Here is a 23,914-nt window from a genome sequence, read left to right as displayed (position 1 = left end):
ACCAAGCTGGTCTGAACTAACCAGGCCTTCTTAAATGTCAGCTTCACAGTGTGGTATTTATATGCACAGAAGTTGCCCCAGGTCGTTTGACTCTTAAATGTTCTTTGATTCAGAATATTACAGTTTATATATGCGATACATAACGAACATCTTACACTGATTTGCTTTACTTCGTTTCCCAATTTGCAGTTTAAATATCCCAAACCTTACCCCATATTTTTACAGTTTTACCATTAGCTATTAAAATTTCACCATCAACAGTTAAGATTTCTCATACCACCAATGAATTTTACATTGTGATGCATGGGCATGCTCCTGAGTCAACCAGCCTCACTTCTGACTTCTCATCTGACAGACTCATTTCGTGTGGAATGAGATAACGGTATCTTCTGGCTCGGTTGTGGTTTGATTGCTTACTTTGAGATTTCTTCACCTTTGGAGCTCTGCAAAACTTGGCTGTATGTCCCTCCTTATTACAGCTGCAAGAGCGCAGCTGGCATTGGGGTTTAAACCACTGAGCCTCTTGGGCTTGCCAATCAGAAGGTCGAATCCCCACGACGGGGTGAGCTCCCGTTGCTCTGTCCCAGCTCCTGCCAACCTAGCAGTTCGAAAGCACACCAGTTCAAGTAGATAAATAGGTACCACTGCAGCAGGAAGGTAGATGGTGTTTCCGTGCGCTCTTGTTTCCATCACGGTGTCCTGTTGCATCAGAAGAGGTTTAGTCCTGCTGGCCACATGACCTGGACAAACGCCGGCTCCCTGGTCCTGAAAGCCAGATGAGTGCCGCAACCCCACAATCGCCTTTGACTGGACTTAACCGTCCAGGGGTCCTTTACGTTTGCCTTTATTACAGTTGTAGAAAATAATCTTCTTATGAATGCTCTTGTTACTTCTCTGAGAAACGAAGCTTGAGTTAGAGAATCTGATTGAAGAATCTTCTCTTCTTTCATTGCATTCCTTTGTTAATTCAGAGTGTTAAATTTGGATTGCGGGGATTCAAACTGCCAACCTTCTGATCGGCAAGTCCTAGGCTCTGTGGTGCAGCCCACAGTGCCACCCACGTCTCCTATTCCACTGTAAAATTTCCTCTAACTATCCTAAAAAAATCTTTCTTCTTTTAAAAAATTGTTTTTGAGAGAATAATTAAGAGAACCGTGGCATCAAGTGGTCAAAATATTAACATCAGCAGAGGCTTGACAACCATATGTCAAGAGTGCTCTGATGGTGTTTCCTGCTTGGCAGGGGGTTGGACTCGATGGCCCTTGTGGTCTCTTCCAACTCTGTGATTCTGTGATCAGTGTCTGAGGGAGAACCCTTTTTCTGCGGTGTTTATATGCATGGAGGCTGCCCCAGGTTGTCTGACCCTTTAAAAAAATATAGCTCTTTTTCTCTCCTAGGAAAGACTGCGCAAGATTCTCTGTTTAGAGTTTAAGCAGAACACATTATATTACTTGATATACTAAGACACGTTTACGTGTGCTTATAACCAGTTTTTTACATATAAATTGATTTTGATTATTTATACATTTATTCCATTCGTTATTCAAGACATAATAAGCTACACACAAAACCCCAAAATAATTCAACATCAGATAATTCTGCTACATTAAGTCTTAAGAGTGACTTACATGTGCTTCTATCTATATGAGACTTTATGGACTTATTCTGAGGCACATAGCAGCATAAAACAAGCAGCAGCTGCTCTCACAGAAAATCTCTCTCAGTCGACAGTTGAGAACAGACCTAACTGAAAAAAGGGCCTCCTGGAATCCCAGTCACCCTTTCCACAGGATTTTAGAGGCAACATTCACACACAGAGTTGTTAGGGAAGTTGAGGTAACTTCTGTCAGGTTTTAGGTTTCTGTTTTAGCCTCTGCCCATTTTTCAAAGAGAAGACCAATGTTAGAGTTGGAGTAGATTTCATGATTGTGGCAAATCCATCCTAGAAAAAAGCCAGACTTTTTTAACCTCTGGTTCCCATAAATATGTCCGTCTGTGCTGGGCCCGGGGGTACCCAGTGAAATGCAGTCCAGGACAGGTCCAGAATCCAAAGGTTCCGCTGTGAGTCAGTCCGACAGGGACAAGGCAGGAAACCAGGCAAAGACCGGTACAGGATCTGACATACAGCAATGTTGCTCCCACAATCTGGGGTGGGGTCCGACAGCCTTTCATCTTTGTCAGGGTAGCGGCCGGTCCTGACCCCCTGGTGACTCACCTCCTTATCTCGCCCGAGGGCGAGCACTCCTCCTGCGAGTACTCGGGTCTCTCCTTCTCTCAGACCTCAGTCTCTGCAGCTCAGGAGATGCCGGTGGGTTACTAGACCCAGTGGCCGCCTCGGCCTCCCCTGACCAAACTGGTAGTGGAGCAGCTGTAAGTGATGGCCCAGCTGAAGGCAACGAGGGAATCCCTGCATCTGGAACCAGGGCAGACTCAAGCCCCTGACCTGGCGCAGCTGGTGCTTGTTGCATAGGAACCTGTGCAGATTGGGTCTCTTCAGGATCAGGCCCCAGACTTGGGACAAAGGATCTGGTGCAGACTGAGACTCCTCCAAGTCCGAGCCAGAGTCCCAGGCTATCACACTGTGAATGCTGTTCAAGAAAGGTCATGACCTCTGTAGAAAGACCCCACATCTTCCATTCTTTCTCTTTCACAAACATTCATTAGCATTGTTTAATAATTGGGGGCTCTGTTTCTTCCTGAGGATCTAATTAGTTTCTCTCTTTGTTGTAGTTGGTGATGGATTGGAAATGAAGAATGGGGGAGACCACAACAGAATCCACACAGTGGAGAAGACATATCAAGATTGGAAGTGTGGAGAGAGCTTCAGTCAGAGCTCCCGTTCCCATCAAAGAAAGCACACTGGGAAGAAAGGCTATCAGTGCTCCGAATGTGGGAAGATCTTCACTCGTAGTGCCACTCTCACTTCCCATCAAAGAATTCATACTGGAGAGAAACCTTATCACTGCTTGGAATGCGGGAAGAACTTTAATACGATACCAAACTTCCATCGACATAAAAGTATTCACCGTGAGGAGAAATCATATCAGTGCTTGGAATGTGGAAAGGGATTCAGGTGGAAGAGTAGTCTTGATTCCCATCAAATAATTCATACAGGTGAGAATCCCTATCAATGCTTGGAATGTGGGAAGAACTTCAACAGAAGCACAAGCTTCCATCGACATCAAAGAATTCATCGTGCGGAGAAACCCTTTAAATGCCAAGAGTGTGGAAAGAGCTTCAGTCAGAGTACGAAATTCATTGCCCATCAAAGAACTCACAGTGGGGAGAAACCCTATAAGTGCTTGGAATGTGGGAAGAGTTTCAGTCAGAGGGTGAATCTCACATCCCACCAAATAATTCATACAGGGGAGAAACCTTTTCAATGCCTTGAGTGTGGAAAGAGCTTTAGTCGCAGCTCCCATCTCACTTCCCATCAAATGATTCATACAGGGGAGAAACCATATAAGTGCTTAGAATGCGGGCAGAGCTTCATCCAGAAGGCAAGGCTCATTTCCCATCAAATAATTCACAGTGGGGAGATACCATTTCGATGTCCAGAATGTGGAAAGAGCTTCACAAGGAAGGAAGGTCTCATGCTCCACCAAAGAATTCATACAGGGCAGAAACCATTTCAGTGCTTGGAATGTGGAAAGAGCTTCAGTCGGAACTCCTATCTCACTTACCATCAAAGAATTCATACAGGGGAGAAACCGTTTAAATGTCAAGAATGTGGGAAGACCTTCAATCATAAGGTAAGTCTCACATCCCATCAGAGAATTCATACAGGGGAGAAACCATATCAGTGCTTGGAATGTGGAAAGAGCTTCAGTCACAGAGCCAATCTCACATCACATCAAAGAATTCATACAGGGGAGAAACCCTATGAGTGCTTGGAATGTGGAAAGAGCTTCGGTCAGAGGGTGCAGCTCACTTCCCATCAAATAATTCATACAGGAGAGAAGCCGTATGAGTGCTTGGAATGTGGACAGAGTTTCAGCCAGAAGGCGAGTCTCACTTCCCATCAAAAAATTCATACAGGGGAGAAACCATATCAATGCTTGGAATGTGGGAAGAGCTTCAGGACGACCAACCATCTCACTTCCCATCAGGTGATTCATACAGGGGAGAGACCATATAAGTGCTTGGAATGTGGAAAGAGCTTCAGTCACAACCACAATCTCACTTCCCATCAAAGAATCCATACTGGGGAGAGACCTTACCAGTGCTTGGAATGTGGAAAGAGCTTCAGTTGGAAAGAAGGTCTGAATTCCCATCAAACAATTCACAGCGGGGAGATACCATTTCGATGCCAAGAATGTGGAAAGACTTTCAGAAGGAGGGCAGGTCTCATGGTCCATCAAAAAACTCATACAGGGCACGAACCGTGTTAGAAATGGGGAAACAGCTTCCCTTCCAAGAGGAGTCTAGCTTCCAATGAAGAAATCCATACAGAGTGAAAGCAGATCAGTGCTTGAAATGTAGGAAAGGCTTTAATAAAAGCACACACTTCCATCAACATAACATTAGTCACCGAGGGCAGAAACTATTTCAGTGCCAAGAACATGGAGGGAGTTTCAGTCAGAAGGAAAATCTCACACCCAATCAAAAAACTCACAGCAGCGAGAAGCCATCTCAGCACATGAAATGTGGAAAGAGATTGGTTAAGAGGTATATATAGGATTTAATTTGGGGAGACTTTGATTAGTATGCGGGCAAGGATTGGAAGAATGTTCTTGTCATTCAGCAACGCAGCAACGGAACTTGACCGGGGGGCATTTTTGTCAGTGTCTCACGTATATCCTCAAGCAGGTGACCTTTTCTTCTTGCTCAACTGAAGTGTGGAAGAAATAAGGAGTGTGTGTTGTGTTAGACTGGCATCCGGCACTCTTCCCTGTGCCTCTGAGCCTTTGGACTTCCCCCTGGCTCCAAGCAGAGTTTCGCAACAGCGGTATGTGCCTTGTGTGGGTGCAATAAATAACAGTCCGTACGCAAGCTTCTTCCTACTCTAAGAAGCTTTAATTTATGTACAGCATAGCAAAATAAATCATCCGGGAGAAAGAGCAAACATCCTCCCGTTTGTCAGCGGGAAACGAAAGTAACTCACACACAAAGAAACATTCCCGTATGTGAACAAGCCGCACCTCAGTAGGCAGGGATGATGCACAGAACTGTTTAACCCTGCAAGTTCTGATTTTCCTCACACCTCCTCTTGTCCCACATACTGAGGGAAACTGTAAGTACAACCACTTACCCCAAAACAAAGGTTTAGTGAACCCATCTGCCAGGTTCTCCTGGCTTGGACAGTACTTCAGCCGCACCAAGCCTGCCTGGACACTTTGACACACATTCTGGAGACGTATGTCCAAATGTTTGGTTCTGGACTTGACTCTGCCAACTTCAGACAGGGTTGGTTGTCTTCCCAAACAGTAATGGGCAAGCAACAATCCCCACAGATCTCTTGGACCAAACACCCGTAGAACTCCAATTCCCTACACAAATCAGACAACACACCAAACTCAGCTTCAGTAGAGGAAAGCACAATAAGACTTTGCTTTTGGGACTTCCACCCAACTAGAGATTCCCCAAACTTCACTACCATCCCAGACACTGATTTTCTGTCTCCAAGATTTGCCCAATCGCTGTCAGTCCAGCACATGAGTCGTGCGTCACCATCAGCTGACAACGTCAGGCAAAAGTCACCAGAAGACTCCCCCTCTGACTTACTGCATCCTCTGAACTTCTGCACTGGACTGGTGGGAGATGAAGGCTCACTTTTTGGCGCTCTCTTGATAGCCTGCAGAGATGCCCTTCCCTGCTCCTGCTCCTGGTCAGAGACCTGATCCTCAGCAGCAGGTTCAGTGTCAACCTCTCCCTCCTCAGCAGAATCAAACAGACACTCTGAGAGAACGTCAGGGTTCCCATGGATGCGTGTCCACCCACTCTTCTCACAGAACTCAGAACTCCTGCTGACTAGAACCCTTGACTGATTGCCTTCTGGCCAGGCAAATCTCCACCCCTTTGTCCCAGGTTCGTACCCACAAAAGATAATTTTCCGGGACCTTGGGTCACCCTTCCTGCATTGGGCCATTGGCACAAGAACCCCAGCCTCACCCCCAAAATGCCAAAAATGCCGTCCCTCTTCCAGTCAATGGAGAGACAGCAGGTGGCAAGTTAAAAAGTGGTCATTCAAAGGTGCAGGAGTGAGTCTTTGTTTTGATATCTCCAAAAGAACCCAAAACAAAGAGTGCATAAAGCTTTTATACAACTGTAGGAAACACACAAATGTGTGCATGGAGAAGACATGCAGAAGTCAGGAATTTCTTCTCCTTGTCTACAGGGCAGTTGCTTCCTGACCCTTATCTTGAGCTCAGGCCAGGCGTAAGTGGTCTTGAGGTTGCAACTGGGGGAACATTTTGCTGTTTCAGCAACTCTGGATGCTCTGTGGTGGTGACTGTGGGAATGAAGTTATGCCAACCTGGTACTCAGCTGGGTGTGTGATGTGCCAACTTCCGGGTTATGGCTTTCAGGTATTGTCATGCCTCCCAGGTATCATTATCATTCCCCTCCTCCTTTGAAGGATGTACCAGTGTCGATACCTGGACTGGTAAACGGAGGGTTTCGAGAGATATTCAACAATATGCGGAAGTAGATCCAATTCCCAAGGAGTAACAACAACCCTCTTACTATGCTTGTTAATGGTGCTTTAACCCTTTTTCGTGTTAGAACAAAAGAAGAGAAAGAGAGGAAAAGATTAATGGAAGGGGGGGAAAGATTAAAGGATTTCTGGTGCTCTGTCCTGTAGCAAAACACATTATTCACTCATTCAGATCCAAGTGTTCTCTAAACCAGAAAATCCAGATATTACAAGTTCCTTTTCTCTTTCACACGGAAACTCCACAAGAAATGGAAATGCTTAATAACTGTCAGTGATGATTTGCTCTAATTAAGCATGTTAACTTTGCCATTTTAGCCAACCCCTATAGTTTCATCAGCCATTCCTGGGTCGGACTATATCTTTGCATCTTTGTCTATATAGCAATTTCACTGCTGTAATCCTATATTGAAGTAATCTTCCATAATCCTTTTCTAATTGTGTGTCCAAAAAGTGTCCTGGTTTCAACTGAATATTAACTTTTAAAATCTGCTGTATCGATGTATGTATTTGAATGCAATATATATTTTAGCCTTTTTACATGTCCGTCCAGCATGATAAAATGTCCCTTTGTGTTCTTGGCATTCCCAGCAAACATTTGAAACATCTTTGTACATTCTGAAAAGTTTTCCAGGAGTTAAATACCAGCGACATCACTTTATGAAAAATCTCTTTGAGATCATAAGAAAATGTAAATTTTAACTCCTTAGTCCACATAGGTTCGCACTGTTCTTTCCGTATATTATAACCGGAGTTTGTGCCCCTTTCTTTAATCATGCATTCTTTCACCTGTTCTTCAGTCTCAAATTTCAGCAATGGTTTATACATTTCACATCATTTGTGTACTGTGGAGTTTCAAAGTCTGTCCTTTCTTGCTCTATACCATAATTTTTTTAATCCAGTTTAATCCTCTCTACTAACCACAAATGAGGGAACCAATCAAGATTGTAACTGTCCATTATGAATTGCTCCCTTGCTTTCCTGTGAAAATCTTGTGAACTCAGTTCCGGCACCTCTTTTTCTGGAAACATAGCACAGGTAATGCCAAAATACAAAATACAGGTAATGCCGCTAAGGTTGAGCTCCTCTCTTACCTCCCAAGTCCCGCTCCACAAAATATAACCCATAACCTTTAAAAAGAATTAAATACAGATGATTGTGTATGCAGTCCAGTGAACAGTTGCAAGGATATCTTTTTGCAATGTCAACAGTCCCATCTGAAAGCAAGACCAGGATAGAGAACGGTCCTCAAAAGAACCACATGAAATCAATATTTCAGAATTTCTTGAAAGGATGTAGCATTGCTCCAGAGACAGAGGCCACGACACTGGGCTTTGCTGCTTTCAAAGAGGAGTCTGTCAGATCACGGTCTCGGTGCCTGGACTGGGACACACGGCTTCTAAAATGGAATTAAACAACCATCGCAGAAATCTTATCACACCCTTTAACCTGCTTAGTTATAGGCAGCCCAGTTCTTTAGGTCAAGAAATCTGAAGTTGGGGGACCTGGAATGCCCCTGAGACTGTACACACCCTACATTTGAAGCAAACACACAAACACACACACACACCACAAAACACACCCATACTTGAATGTATTTAAAAGTTGTGTTTTTTAAAATGTTCCATTTATGTGTCTTTGTTATGTTCCTTTGGTGCAACTTTTTCAGGTTCCCTTTATAGATGGAGTGTTGCTACTTCCGTATCAAAGCATAATATATTTTAAGATGTAATGTTAAGAGTAGAATGCATCATTTGATCCACAGTGATCTGCACTTCTAAAGTATCATAAATGTCGTTTGTCTGGAGAATTCAAGGAGGCGGGGAAATCATTAACCTGCTTGCACGAGTTTAATGTTGTTTGGAGACTATAACTCCCAGGAATTTCATATTAGCTATGTGTTTGTGTGTGTTCAGCACACAGAATTGTAGGTGAGATTGAATAAAATGTGTCCCAGGAAATTAACTTTGACTTCTTCTTCATTGTTTCGAATGTGAGTTCACTTACAGATGAGAATAGACCCAGTGCCGGATTTATGTGCAGTGGTACCTCAGGTTATATACGCTTCAGGTTACAGACTCCATTAACCCAGAAATAGTACCTCGGGTTAAGAACTTTGCTTCAGGATGAGAACAGAAATCATGCTCCAGTGGCGCGGCAGCAGCAGGAGGCCCCATTAGCTAAAGTGGTGCTTCAGGTTAAGAACAGCTTCAGGTTAAGAACGGACCTCTGGAACAAATTAAGTACTTAACCTGAGGTACGACTCTATAGGCTAAGTAGGCTGAAGTCTAGGGCCTCTAAATCTAGGGGGCCTCCCCAGCCCGCCCGCTCCCCAGCAGGCAGTTTCTCCTCTCCACAAATTGCAAACCCAAGACAACTTGGGCCCAGCAACTCTGAGACTCCGGGCCAGCCAGTGTGGCCCAGTTGAAACTCTGGGGCACAACTTGAATTTTTTTGTGGGTTCACTGCCAAAGCCTGCAAGATCTTAGAGATATAAATCAGTGTGCTAGGTCATTTTCACGTCAGCAAAGCCCGTCAGAAATCAGGCCTGTTATTGAGTTATTGTACAAGTTTGTACAGTTCAATTCTGGATTTTTGCAACCAATCTGTAACTAATTGTCTTATATGTTCAAATCATTTCAGTTTCAATTGTTGTTCTACTTCTATGAGGTTGTTCACTTACCTTTTGCATTAATTTTTTTTAGAGATATTGCTTCCACTGGGGGAAGTCATCATGGTGTCTTCTGTTCTAATAGGTTTTTATATTTTTCCCATACACCATAAATAGTTTTTCTTGCCAAATGGTTCAAAAATACTTTATGCCATTTGGTCTTTTCATACCATAAATATGCATGCCAACCAAATCTATTATTGTGACCCTCAAGGTCTAAAATATCTGTATTTCTTAAAAGTTATCCATTCCCTTAGCCAGCAGAGACAAGATGCCACATAATATAATTTCAAATCCAGCAGAGATTATCTTTTGAGCCATAAAGTGAAACAGTTTTGTTGTTGTTTTATGTTCCTTGGTGCAACTTGATTTTCTGAGGTTCCATTTATAGATTGAGTGTAGTTACTTTTGTATCAAAGCGTCTCTTTTAAGATGTAACGTTAAGAGTAGAAATGCACCATTTGATCCACAGTGAACTGCACTGCTAAAGTATCATAAATTTCGTTTGTCTGGAGAATTCAAGGAGGCGGGGAAATCATTAACTCGCTTGCACGAGTTTAATGTTGTTTGGAGAATATAACCCCGTAATTTCATATTACCTGTGCTGGGCAAATGTGGGGACTGGCTCAATGGCAAAAAGGCAGACTGTGCTTGCAAGCTGAGACTGTCTGCACACAGACAGTTCCATGATTATTTCCAACCCTACAGCTCCATGATTCTTTCCACAAGGGGAAAAAAAACCACATTTTCAAAATATTATATTTTAATTATTTAATTATATTTTCTCACACACACACACACACATCACAGATTTTACATTCATTTTGACATTTGAAAACTTGACTTCCTACCCCCTCCTTCTGAGTAGAACAACATTGGAAAGGTGTAAATCCCTCCCTGGAGTTATTTTACATGAATTTCTAGAGGTTTTCACTACAAATGTGTCAAAAGTGGTTTTGATTGCCTGTTCTCACGTCCCCTTATTCCCAGTGGTGCTTCTGATTACCGTACTTAAGAGTCTGGCTTGAGAGCTGCAGTACCTGTGTAGCCCTCCTCAGGGGGCGCTGTTCCGTAACTCCCATTGGATCAGTAGCTGTCAACATAAGGGGACTTTATTGGCTGCTAGTTTGACATTTATACTCCTGTTGTTATTGCTGGAGGAGACTCTTGAGAGTCCCATGGACTGCAAGAAGATCAAACCTCTCCATTCTGAAGGAAATCAGCCCTGAGTGCTCCATGGAAGGACAGGCCGTGAAGCTGAGGCTCCAAGACTTTGGCCACCTCAGGAGAAGAGAAGACTCCCTGGAAAAGACCCTGATGTTGGGAAAGATGGAGGGCACAAGGAGAAGGGGACGACAGAGGACGAGATGGTGGGACAGTGTTCTCGAAGCTACCAGCATGAGTTTGACCAAACTGCGGGAGGCAGTGGAAGACAGGAGTGCCTGGCGTGCTCTGGTCCAGGGGGTCACGAAGAGGCGGACACGACCAAACAACAACAGGTATGACAGTTATTTGAATGGTGTCTGGTGATTGGCCAGGTGTTTTATGAATGGAAAGGTTGGCACAAGCGCTCTACCCTTATCTACGAGTGAGGTTTGGATAAGGAGAGAAAAAGGGGTGCCTATGAGGTGCGGTTTAAGGCCCAGTATCCTGTTTAAGGAATGCCCATTTTTCCGGAGGAGCAAGGCTTTTCCGCGCTTCTCCTTCGAAAGTATCAGGACTCAATTCTCCATCCCTGGATTACTGCCCTTGATCGCCTCCTGTTTCCTATTGTGAGGCTAAATTCACACCTTATGGAGAGGCAAGGAGTATGTGACCTCATGCTTAAGGGATGACCTTCCAGAGGAGTTATTAACCATTGGAACCAAGGAAATCAGTCAAACCGCTGAAATTTGGTGATTATTTGTGAAGAGTCTACCTTTTCTATACTGTATTGGATATTACAAGAAAGAAGATTCCACCTGAACATTAGGAAGAACTTCCTGACAGTCAGAGCTGTTTGACAGTGGAATTTGCTGCCAAGGAGTGTGGTGGAGTCTCCTACTTTGGAGGTCTTTAAGCAGAGGCTTGACAACCATATGTCAGGAGTGCTCTGATGGTGTTTCCTGCTTGGCAGGGGGTTGGACTCGATGGCCCTTGTGGTCTCTTCCAACTCTAGGATTCTATATGCAGAGGAAACAAAAAGATACATGTTGTTGTTGTTTAGTCGTGTCCTCCTCTTTGTGACCCCCTGGACCAGAGCACGCCAGGCCCTCCTGTCTTCCACTGCCTCCCGCAGTTTGGTCAGACTCATGTTTGTAGCTTCGAGAACACTGTCCCACCATCTCGTCCTCTTTTGCCCCCTTCTCATGACTTTAAAATTCTTATAACAGTTGCTATCGGATGGCCTCTCCGTCTCCTCTTTTCCAGGCTCAACCTCCCCAGCTCCTTCCTTTGGCTTCTTCTCCCCTCCCGGCTGCTCCTCCTCCTGCCTCTGTCCTGGGGAGGGCGCAGCTCAGAGGGGGGGGGATCCCCCAAATGAAGCTTCTCCCCATCAGTGGAAACAGGACAATGCACGGTATCTCCTTATTGCTAGTGTTTTACAGGCTGCTTTTCTGAGCCTCTCTGCAGGTCTGGGGCTTTGTAAAAGGTGAAGGGAAACGGTCGGGCTCCTTGTCCTGGCCTCAGTTCGAGGCTGGGGGGGGGCTTGGGATTTTTGGGGAGTCGTCTAACTGCCATGGGGGGGGGAAAGGGGGGTTTCTGCAGAGGTTGGGGGTCCCTCCGTCAGGGATGCTGGAGCTGAGCTTCCTGCCTGGCAGGGGGTGGACTGGATGACCCTCGGGGTCCCTTCCAGCCTCTCCTACGTGAGGGGGTCCCCTGATTCTTGGGGGGGGTCTCCCAAATGAAGCATCTCTTTGGGGGGGGCGATGCACGTGGTTCCTTCCTTGGAGGAGGAGGTTCCGCTCGGCTCGCCAAGGGTTAAAAGGAGCGGAGCTGGATTGCTAGAGAGGACCGGAAGTGGCGTCTTGGGGGGGGCGAGGTCCTCCCTGGCCCAGGCCCCTCCCTCGCCGGCCCCCCTTCTGCCAGCGGAGGGTCTCCCTCTCTCGGGGTGAGTCTCGCCGTGGGGAGAAGGGGGGGGTGTCGGGGTGCAGGGGAGGGGGCGGGGGGGGCTGGTCAGATCCTGCAAGGGGGGGCGAGGGGGCCCGGGCTCTGCCCTCTGGGGGAGGGAGGGGTGGGGGGGCAGCTGCGGATAAAGCCCCTTATGCTCAATAAAGTGTTGGGGGGGGGGGCGTCTTCCTCCTCTTTGCCAGGTCCCTCCAGCCTCGCTACTGTGTCTTTTCTTCTGGCAGATCCAGGAGACAGCAGAAACGGCAACATTGTTAGCAGGGCAAATAGAGCAAGATCGATTACAGTGGTACCTCGGGTTGCATATGCTTCAGGTTACAGACTCCGCTAACGCAGAAATAGTACCTCGGGTTAAGACCTTTGCTTCAGGATGAGAACAGAAATCGTGCTCTGGCGGCACGGCAGCAACAGGAGGCCCCATTAGCTAAAGTGGTGCTTCAGGTTAAGAACAGTTTCAGGTTAAGAACGGACCTCCAGAACGAATTAAGTACGTAACTAGAGGTACCACTGTATTGGATTTACTTTCTAACATTGCTCAGGGAAGCCTATTAGGCTCACATGTTTCCTCTGCGCCTAAATCGCCAGGTATCAGTTTGGTCATTTGTATCAATGTCAACCTCCGGGACATATTTTGTATAACAAACATTTATACTCTATCCCCCAAATGTGTTATTGCTGTTGCTAGTGGCTCATGTAAATAAAGTATCTACCTATCTCTCTTTTTAAAAAACCCACAGCAACCCTGCGCTTCCCCACAAGGCACGTCCGGCCCCCAGGGCTCCCCTCCCGCCAGAGTGAATTTGCCTTCAGCCGAGACCCCCAAGGGTCCCCCAAATCAGCCGCTCTGGCGTAGGCCAGGTGACGGGAGTGGGATGAAGGGGGGGGTGTCCTGTGCTGGCAAGCGGAGCCTTCAGGCCACCCGGCTCCCAGTCTCTGGAAGGGGCTCCTAGCCCAGGGTTTGCGCATCTTCTGCACCATTCGCAGGGGGTCTCCCAGGGGGACTCACTCCAGGGTCACCCAGAGAGCTCGAGGACCGAGTGGGGATTTGAACCCTGATGTCCCTGGTCCTTGTCTGACACTCTACAGTTTTTGATTTGAGTTTCCATTGAAATGAGGCTGCATTTTAATGTTTTAGTATTGTATTTTAATCTTGTTTTAAAGTTGTATTTCAATCAATTTGTTTTTATATCGGTTGTTAGCCATCTTGAGGCCGGTCTTGGCTGGGGAGGGCGGGGTATAAATAAAATTTTTTATTATTATTATTATTATTATTATTATTATTATTATTATTACCACTACACCTCGAGTATTTCTGCTTTGGGGCAGCTATAAGACAGGTAAATAAATACAGTGGATGCTCGGGTTGTGAACGTGATCCGTGTGGGAGGCACGTTCGCAACCTGAAGTGCCACGTCTGCACACACACAGGTCGCAATTCGGCTCTTCTGCGCATGCACAAAGCGCAATTTAGTGCTTCTGCACACGCGTGAGCACCGAAACCCGGAAGTAACCCGTTCCGGTACTTCCGGGTTCGGCGCGGTGCGCAACCCAAAAACATACAACCTGAAGCATCTGTAACCCAAGGTATGACTGTATGGGCATAGCAGCCAATTCCTATGCCAGGTGAGCCTCCCTGGGGAGGGCATTCAATGATGGGGAGCCACTGCAGAGAAGGCCCCCCAGGCATCACAAGGTGATCTCAGGCTCCAGGTACATTCACATGGAAAGAGGTGGTCCTTGAGGCATTGTGGCCCTGAGCCGTCAAAACCAGCACTTTGAGCAAACTGGCTGCTGAATTCTGCACTGGCAGAAGTTTCCAAACCTTCCCCAGAGGCAGCCCTATGTACAATGCATTGCAGCAATCTAACCTTGAGGTTACCGGAGCATAGACAACAGTAGTCAGGATGTCCGGATAGGGGCGCAGCTGGGCCACCAGCTGAAGCTGATGGAAGACACACCAGGCCACTGAGGCCAGCTGAGCCTCAAGGGATAGCAAAGGATTCAGGAGGACCCCCAAGCCATGAACCTGCTCCTTCAGAGGAAGGGTAACCCCAGCAAGAGCAGGCAACCTCCCAGCCATCTGGTCTAGGGAACCCCCCACTAACATTGCCTCGGTCTTATCTGGATTGAGTTTCAGTTTGAGCTGCGTGTCATCAGACCTCCAGATAACCCCACCCAGAGGTTTCATGTAGATGTTGAACAGCATAGGGGATAGGATTGAGCCCTGAGGAACCCCACATTGAAGGCTCCATGGGGCTTCCCAAGTAGTTCCCTCTGGGAACGTTCATCCCAGTAGAACCAGAACCACTGCAAAGGGGGGACACCCACCCCTAACTGGGACAGGTGCTCCAGGAAGATGCCACAGTCGATGGTATCAAAAGCCGCTGAGAGGTTGAGGAGAATTAACAGGGACATGTTTCCCCTGTCTCTCTCTTGACAGAGGTCACCATACAGGGTGACCAAAGCGATTTCTGTGTCAAAACCAGGCCTAAAGCACAACTAATATGGATCTTGAAAACTGGCCAGTTTTTTTTTTGAGCATGCAGGCGTTTTCAAGGAAGGTTTTACTTCTCCTGATGGTTTATAATTTTACAACAGAGCAACACATTTCTGTTGTAGGATTTGTTGGCACCTCTGATTCGCACAGACAGAACGTGGCAGAAGATTCCTTCTGATCTCTTGGAGACTTCCTGAGAGCAGAGATGGATGAGCAAGACTCGGTTGGTCCTGAAGTGGGAAGAGACCATGATATGCAAACTGGGAGCAGCGGGGGATTATGGGAAAACTCCATGCAAAGGTTCCTGGGTGAGGAGGACATTCCCCGCTCTGATGTACGGAGCCAGCTGTTCAGGCAGTTCTGCTACCAGGAGACCGAAGGACCCCGAGAGGTTTGCAGCCAGTTCCACCAACTAGACCATCAGTGGCTGAAGCCAGAAAGGAACACGAAAGCTGAGATGCTGGACCTGGTGATCTTGGAGCAGTTCCTGGCTGTCCTTCCTCTGGAGATGGAGAGCTGGGTGAGGGAGTGTGGAGCGGAGACCAGTTCCCAGGCAGTGGCCCTGGCTGAAGGTTTCCTCCTGAGTCAGGCAGAGGAGAGGGAGCAGGTAGAGCAGCAGGTGAGAGAGACTTTCCTCTGGAAACTCCCAATGAGTTCCAAACAAGAGGGAGAGTATTCCAAAATGCCCTACTAATGGAAAGCATCCTAAAGTTTTTGCCTCTTCTGAATCTGTGTTGTTCTTTCAGGGAAAGGATCTGTTAGCAGAAATGGGTCTCGATTCCTCTGCAGCAGAAAGGACTCCGTTGGGCACCGGAGAGAGGCCAATGGGTAAGGAGGAAGGAGTTTTTGCTCTGTCATATTTAGTGGATTTTGAAACTAATAATTTGGGGGGGGTTTCATGTTTTGGAGGGACAGAGGAGCGGGGACAGTGTTTTAACTGTTAAGGAAAAATCTGGGTGCGGGGTTACTCTGCCACCCAGCTCATCGGACTAAGTCTGTGGGTCCCTGCGGAAGAAAATGAGCTCAGCCGGACGCAGGAGCAAACTGCAGAAGATCCAAGTTTATTGCGCAACAGGTTCAAGGCGAGATTGAACAGTGAGAAAGGGGTGACATGAACTTTTGAGATTTCCCTCCATATCCCAGAATACAGTGCAAAATACATTCCAGTTACATCATGAATACATTAAGAGGTTGGGTTACACAGATTAACATATGGAGGAGGGAGGGGGGAATATGCAGAGAGCTGGAGATATGCGCAGATAAGCACATCCTGAGAAGACAATGGCCCATGTTTGCATAGTCTGTCACCTGGCATTGCCCGGAGGAAAGGTTTGGCAGAGTGATTTTGACAGGATTACTTGAGAGATTATGGAGGACAGGGGAGGGGTGATGGAGTCCTAGAGAAATTGAGCAAATATATTGTAGTGAAGAAGACATGCCCCCCCCGTTCCGTATCAGTCCCCCATTCGGAGATAGATTTGCATTAAAGTTCTGTAAGAACTTGCAAATCTTTTCTCCGCACCCTAAATCTCGGTGAATGGGATGTGTGGCTTTATGCAAACTTGAAAGGGACTTGCAAGCCATGCCACTTTAAGGATATTTGCATTGCACATAGTTAGACATAGGATATCACGTAAATTAATATTTCGTTGCTCAGTTACTTGTGGTATTCTAGCACCTTGGAAGAAATATTTTCTCAATAGTGATCTATGCTTTACATTTAGGCAGGAAGGTCCACTAATGACTGAAAAATGCAGTTGGTGTTTTGTCCTTCGCCATTTTTGTGTGTTTCTCAGGTGTCAAGCTAGCTCTTTTGTGGTCTCACACTGACAGTGCTACAGCAACACATCCTGTCTGTTGAATCCCCTCAGGGCTTTCAATTAACCATGTTGCCTAGCATTCACCATAGCTGGCACAGGTTTGGGCATCTCGTGAGGGAGAGGTCTTCGCCTTGGCCTTTAGCTATGGGATTTTATTATAGGCTGTGGTCTCGTACTCATGGGAAGTTGCTCACTTGCACTTAAAGGACCAAAAAGCTAATTGCAGCCTGGATACACTTGCCCAATTCAAACTGAGTCCAATTTGAATTTATCTTGCCCCAGGTTCTCAACTCTTCAAACCAATCTGTTAAAAGAAAACCATTCTTAACAAGGGCAGTTGTCCAAATAAGTCAATTTAAGTCTATAAGGGATCATTCCTGTTAAACCAAAGCATATCCACCTTCATGTTTCTTAGAAGCTTCTCCTTGGTAAAGCAAGTTTTAGCACATTTTTTAAAATGGGTAGGGAAGGTTGGCATAGTGCCAGGTGGGACAACGAATTGTGGTTATCTAAACATTGGACTACACAATAGTGTGAGCTATTAGAAAGTATAAAATGCATGGAATAAGACATTAAACATAAAAACAATTACACACAAAATAACCTTCCCCCCCCCCTTTGTGGAAATCACACTGTCAGACACATTTCAACATTCCTACATAATAACACATAATACAAAACAAACTAATTAAATATCAGTTGCATATCTTGACACAATTGTGATCTTTTACGCATGTATCTTTGAATCCTGGAGCACAGAGGCTTGAGGTTCAAGTGAAAAAATGTCCTTGCAAGTCAACTCCACCCCCCTTTGTCAGGCCCACTCCCCTGGCAGTCTATATCCTTTGAAAGAGATAGCTGTGGCCACTTGAAAACTCTGGTGTCTTGTTGCAGGTCTTGTAATGACGAAGAACTGAGTTGAGGGGTTGTTGCTGCTTTTCATCATTGCACATCTGTAGAAGTGATATCCTGTAAGGGGGCAGGGTTTTGGGGGACTTAAAAACACAGTTAGACAAGGAAGGGGCAAAAGGCAAAAAGGATGTCCTCCAGTTTCCATGGGAAGCTGCAAATAATAACAATCTTAGCACATTAAGCATTTTATTCATTTCAATATTATTATCACATTTCTGCATAATTACTGTTATTATCTGCTAAGTTTGTTTGCTTTCCTTCACTTAGTTTTTGTTGTTGTTGTTCTTTTCATATTATAAAATAAAAATTACTCCACATGTATAGAAAGAGAACTGTAAAAAATACAAAGGTCAAAAAATACAAAAGAAAGCAAAAAATTAGATTACCAGTCAGATGAAAACAAACTTGACACAAAGACATCAGATTTAGAAAAGAATTATTATTAAATATATTATCAAAACCACGCAGATTACTACTAGACTGAAAAAATGGGAAAACAATGGGGGAAAAATTCACCATGTGCTATCTGATAAAAGAACTTCATGAAACTGACTTTCAACATGTGATGAACATGTCCCCAAAGTAGAACACACACACACAAAATTACCTATGAGGAACCAAAAATAAATAAATGCTAAGACACGCAATTAATAGAAACTTGAAGTAACCTGAAGTAACCTGTTTTGGCATTTTAACATCCCAAATGATGTGACAACATCAGCTGTAATGTTAATAGTGGAATACTGGGAAATGAGTTAATACCAAGAAAAATGAATGGCAATTTAAAGTTGTGCAGGTACCTTGCACTAGCAAAAATGACAGAATTAATAAGAAATGCTCAGGCAAAAGGTAAACAAATACCATTCCACAAACAATGTTTGGTTGTGCTTCAATTAACTTCATAGACATCATGGAGAAACGGATTAAATAAATGAAACAGATTATTTGTAACTTAAAAGAGTGTCAAAGCCACAAAGAGATGGAAGTCACTAGCAGGGATTCAGACTTGTTTCACAGAACAGAAAGAAAGTTGCTGTGGGAGGAAAAAGGGACAAACACTTTGTTATCGGGGTTCACATATCCTGTTAAAAGGGAAAATTATTTCATGTGAGAAGCCTGTCAGGAAATGCTGTTCCTAAAATTCCCATTGAGGGGGGGAATGCTTTGATATTTACCTGTGAAAAGAATTTGGCATGTTAAGATTTGGAACCTGGAAAGCTCTTGACTTTTGATGGGCTAGTTGTTTTTTTTTTTGTTGTTGTTGTTTTTTAAGCCTTTTGTCTTACGTAGCCCCTGGAGCAAAGAAACATTTAGGGTGATTTCCCTCAATGGTTCCAAGTTTTTGCATTTGGATAAATTTGTCTCTGCAGTTCTCGAAGAAACCTCCTCTCCCCCCTTCCAGTTCCCCCCTTCCTCTCTCTCTCTTCTTTAGCTAATCTAGCCTCTGTGCATGTGCAGAGTTCATGTCTCAGCAAACCTTTTATACTATTGAAAATGTTGCATCCTTTGGCTAAATTACCATTTGAATAAGGGAAGGGTAAGGAGTAGATTTTGAAAATAGGGTTTGATTTTAAACAAAAAAGAGAAACTCAGCAATTTAAGTATTCACCAAAACTAGCAATTTCAGCCCAAGCAAAAGGGACTGCTTCCTTTATGTACAGGAAAGGGCTAATATCCAATTTAAGTATTCACCAAAACTAGCAATTTCAGCCCAAGCAAAAGGGACTGCTTCCTTTATGTACAGGAAAGGGCTAATATCCCTCTGGCCATTCGCGGAACAATGCCGCGCCCTTATATATGGGAAAAAATTGGCCAGAGAGTCTGAATTCATAGGATTTTTTAAAAAAAAAACATTCTCAGTCATTTCAGCCTTACCATTTGCAGACAATTTTTCCTGCCTTTTATTTACAGGATTGGTCAAGGCGCATTCTACTTGACTATATGAATTTTTATGTGTTTAAACTTTGAATAGACTTTTAAGTCCGATTTTTGTAGATAATAGACAAAACAATAAACACTGTAATCACTTAAATGCCTGATATCACCAGTTCTGCTTCAAACATCACGGCTTCACCTCACATCTTTTAAAAAAACAAAGAGCAAATCTGGGCTGAATTTCAACACATCAGCTACAAATTGGGAAAGTTGAAAGGGACCTGGGGTCATCTAGTCCAACCCTAAAATACAGGGTTCACAGGAAGATTTTGCAGCAAGATTTGTACTACCAAAGAGACATACACATTTAAGTACAGATTTACAACTGGGACTAAATGCAAGTTCCTATAGAAAAGATCTTTAAAGGAAGATTGAATTGAACAGTTTTCCTAAGATAGGGAGAGGATCTTTTATAAAGCAAAGTTAATTCAATTGATATAACCACTCACAAATAATTAAAACAGCCATAGATTTGATTTAAAAGGAATACAAAAGTAATTTTTTCCTGAACTTGCAGAGGAATAGTAAGCCTAATCTATGCCCCCCCCCTTTGCAGGTTCCTTTAAAGGAAACTTACTCGGGAGTAAATTTACCTGGCACAGAATAAGAAGGAGAAGGGGGGAAAAAACCCTGAAAGAGACAGAATGAAACAAGGGGGGGCATTTTCTAAGAAAAGAGGCCAGGACGTCTTATAGAGACTGATATCAGGGAGCCTTACAATAACTCTCACAATAACCAAATCAAAGTTAAAACTGGACTCACATAATTTTCTTAGAAGGAACACCATACTTTCATAGGCATATGCTTAATGAAATACATACACTGCATTTTAGCTTGAGAGCAGTTGGCTCAACCAGGCTTTTGCAGCAGAAACATTAGGTTTTACCACTTGGGAGGAAAACTCTCTTTTGGAGCCCCTCTCAAATAACAAATATTTGCACACTTCATTCTCAATTTTTGTCTTATTTAGGACTGCTAAGGTCCAGCATGGTTTCCTTAGATTTAAAATTTTGAAGCAAGCTTGCAGTTTAAACTATGCACACTTAAGAAAGACAGTCTGCCAGAGACAGAAGGAACAGACAACACACATAACAGACAACATGTAAACATACATATTCTCATATATGTATTAACAGACAACACACATAACAGACAACATGTAAACATATATATTCTCATCCTTTAGTTGGTTATTGCAAGGAGTTGGGCCACTACCTTTGGGTCCCACATGGTTTTATGAGCCTCCTTGCCTCTTTAAACACACCACCAGTTAAACAAACTGGCAGGGCTCACAACGCTTGGTTGACTGGGTACCCCTTTATGATTCACGCGTGTCTGGACAGAAAAAAGGGGGAAAGAAAGGGGTCTGTAAGGATTGGTATGTCTAGGGGTTTGGTATGCTTAGTACAGGGACATATAGTAAAGAAGAGAAGGGGCTTCTAGTTGCCTGGCAACTTCCTTAGTGGGTTTTAGAGAGCTCTAGCTATCCGGTTCCTTGCGTTCCCTTTTCCTATTTCCTTATTTCCTTATTTCCTTATTTCCTTATTTCCTTATTTCCTTATTTCCTTATTTCCTATAACCTGGGGTCTCTTTCCACTCTGCCGGTCCTGCCCAATTCCTCATGGGCTATCCCTCCTGGCAACCTCCTATCTATCGTCACACTCTCAGGAAAAGGGGCCCTACTGGACACCCGCGCCGTGCGGTGCCAGATCGGGTAGTCCCTAGATAGAGTTTCGGGTCGAAAATCCCCCTTGGAGGAGGGAGGGGGGAATATGCAGAGAGCTGGAGATATGCGCAGATAAGCACATCCTGAGAAGACAATGGCCCATGTTTGCATAGTCTGTCACCTGGCATTGCCCGGAGGAAAGGTTTGGCAGAGTGATTTTGACAGGATTACTTGAGAGATTATGGAGGACAGGAGAGGGGTGATAGAGTCCTAGAGAAATTGAGCAAATATATTGTAGTGAAGAAGACATGCCCCCCCCGTTCCGTATCATAACACAAATAAAATATGAAATGGATAGAAATGTCAAAATGCCCTTAGCAGGTGAGACTTTTTTCTGAGGCTCGTCTGTAGTTCGAGATGTACAGCTGAATCTCAGAGAGAACAATACACTCTGGGTTTCCCAGTTAACTTTGTCTCTCACAGGTGAGAGAACGATGACAGCAAGACCTCCTCCTCCGTCTTTTCATGGTGGCAAAGGGGAAGCAGCGGCTGTGGAACCAGATCAGGTAGGGGGAAGGAGACGTGTGGGGAAAGAGGCCGAGGGGTGGGGCAGCCAGGTGTTGTTGTTGTTTAGTCGTTTAGTCGTGTCCGACTCTTCGTGACCCCCTGGACCAGAGGCCCTCCTGGCTTCCACTGCCTCCCGCAGTTTGGTCAGACTCATGCTGGCAGCTTCGAGAACACTGTCCCACCATCTCATCCTCTGTCATCCCCTTCTCCTTGCGCCCTCCATCTTTCCCAGCATCAGGGTCTTTTCCAGGGAGTCTTCTCTTCTCATGAGGTGGCCAAAGTCTTGGAGCCTCAGCTTCACAATCTGTCCTTCCAGTGAGCACTCAGGGCTGGTTTCCTTAAGAATGGATAGGTTTGATCCATGGGACTCTCAAGAATCTCCTCCAGCACCATACTTCAAAAGCATCAATTCTTCGGCGATCAGCCTTCTTGATGGTCCAGCTCTCACTTCCATACATCACTACTGGGAAAACCATGGCTTTTACTATACGGACCTTTGTTGGTAAGGTGGCTCTGTGCCTAAACAAATCTCTCTCTTCCTCTTGGCTTCCGTCATGGTTGCCGTCAACAAAGGTTGAAACTAGTATTATTTGTCAGTAGCTGCAGTTTTATTCATATATTTAACACTGAACGCTAATAGAAGCTTTTAAGCCAGTGTTTCTCAACATTGGGTCCCCATATGTTGTTGGGTTACAACTCCCATCATCCCTGAGCTCTTGCCTTGCTAGCTAAGGGTGATGGGAGTTGTAGGCCAAAAATATCTGGGGACCCAAGGTTGAGAAAGGCCGTAATCTAAGCAGTTGGCCAAGCATAAAAAGTGACTAGGATTCACCCAACGAGTCTCACCAGCTGCACATTGTGGTGTTTCACCATTTGCAGAAAGGTAAATTGCTGTTGTTGGCCTCCATCTGACTCAAGAGTCTGCTGTGGCTGCAGAGACTAGTAACTTGACCTCCTTGGGGTGCAAGCCTGAGCAGTGTGGATGGAGGTCCTGGGCTGTCCAGACGGCAAAAGCCCACTCTTGGGCTCTCTGACGTGGTCCAAAGGAAAGCAGAGCAAGAAGTTTGGCATCAGCGGAGCTGTAGGAGTTGCTGGAAGCAGGTGTACAAGAATCCATCCAACTGCCTTAGGGACTACACTCCAGATTTGTGTTGGCTTCACTCCGTAGCCTTTTCTTCTTCCAAAGATATCCCACAAGGCAGAGGAGGTTTAGGATCAAAGTTTTCCTTCCCTCAGTTGGGTTCCCTTCCCAGGTGGATGATAATAATAATAATAATAATAATAATAATAATAATAATAATAATAATAATAATAATTTTTTATTTATACTCCGCACTTCCCGGCTGCCCATCTGGTGATGTCCATGTGTAGAGTCGTCTCTTGTGTTGTTGGAAAAGCGTGTTTGTGATGACCAGCTTGTTCTCTTGGCAGAACTCTATCAGCCTTTGCCCTGCTTCGTTTTGATCTCCAAGGCCAAACTTGCCAGTTGTTCCTTTTATCTCTTGATTCCCTACTTTAGCATTCCAATCCCCTATAATGAGAAGAACATCCTTCTTTGGTGTCATTTCTAGAAGGTGTTGTAAGTCTTCATAGAATTGGTCAGTTTCAGTTTCTTCAGCACCAGTGGTTGGTGCATAAACTTGGATTACTGTGATGTTAAAAGGTCTGCCTTGGATTCATATCGAGATCATTCTATCATTTTTGAGATTGCATCCCAGTACAGCTTTTGCCACTCTTTTGTTGACTATGAGGGCCACTCCATTTGTTTGACGGGATTCTTGCCCACAGTAGTACATATGGTGGTCATCCGAACTGAATTCACCCATTCCCGTCCATTTTAGCTCACTGATGCCCAGGATGTCAATATTTATTCTCGCCATCTCATTTTTGACCACATCCAACTTACCCAGGTTCATGGTTCTTACATTCCAGGTTCCTATGCAATATTTTTCTTTACAGCATTGGACTTTCCTTTCGGTTCCATGCATATCCGCAACTGAGCGTCCTTTCGGCTTTGGCCCAGCCGCTTCATCAGCTCTGGATCTACTTGTACTTGTCCTCCGCTCTTCCTCAGTAGCATGTTGGACGC

The 23,914-nt window shown here is 44.9% G+C and overlaps 2 protein-coding genes across 10 annotated transcripts in view; both read left to right on the top strand.

Annotated features, from left to right (window-relative positions):
* Positions 1-23,914, top strand: part of LOC309525748 (uncharacterized protein) — a 35,994-nt gene that overhangs the window by 4,037 nt on the left and 8,043 nt on the right. Inside the window, exons 1-4 of one of the 9 annotated variants that reach the window (XM_082211224.1) lie at positions 12,333-12,411; positions 15,048-15,532; positions 15,672-15,753; positions 21,742-21,824. The exons of 3 other annotated variants lie outside the window; for them this stretch is intronic. In XM_082211224.1, the coding sequence (XP_082067350.1) occupies positions 15,131-15,532; positions 15,672-15,753; positions 21,742-21,824 (567 nt within the window). In that variant the 5' untranslated portion in view covers positions 12,333-12,411; positions 15,048-15,130. Of the gene's footprint in view, positions 1-12,332; positions 12,412-13,738; positions 14,139-15,047; positions 15,545-15,671; positions 15,754-21,741; positions 21,825-22,271; positions 22,333-23,914 lie in introns of those variants that run through there. 5 more of the 9 variants (XM_082211221.1, XM_082211223.1, XM_082211222.1 and 2 more) reach the window with 5 other exon arrangements.
* LOC309525797 (uncharacterized protein) lies at positions 270-4,842 on the top strand. The gene is made up of 2 exons (XM_082211380.1): positions 270-382; positions 2,731-4,842. Exon 2 carries the CDS (start codon positions 2,748-2,750, stop codon positions 4,389-4,391), a length of 1,644 nt encoding a protein of 547 aa, XP_082067506.1. The 5' UTR covers positions 270-382; positions 2,731-2,747; the 3' UTR covers positions 4,392-4,842.

This window comes from Podarcis vaucheri, assembly GCF_965113315.1.
Source record: "Podarcis vaucheri genome assembly, chromosome: 2".
NCBI classification, from domain to species: Eukaryota; Metazoa; Chordata; class Lepidosauria; order Squamata; family Lacertidae; genus Podarcis; species Podarcis vaucheri.
The sequence above is the reverse complement of the archived record's forward strand: the minus strand, read 5'-3'. Positions and strand labels throughout refer to the sequence as shown.

What these genes read in the sequence shown, in the direction of transcription:
- LOC309525797 (XM_082211380.1), top strand. Translation starts at nt 2,748, where the DNA reads ATGAAGAATGGGGGAGACCACAACAGAATCCACACAGTGGAGAAGACA.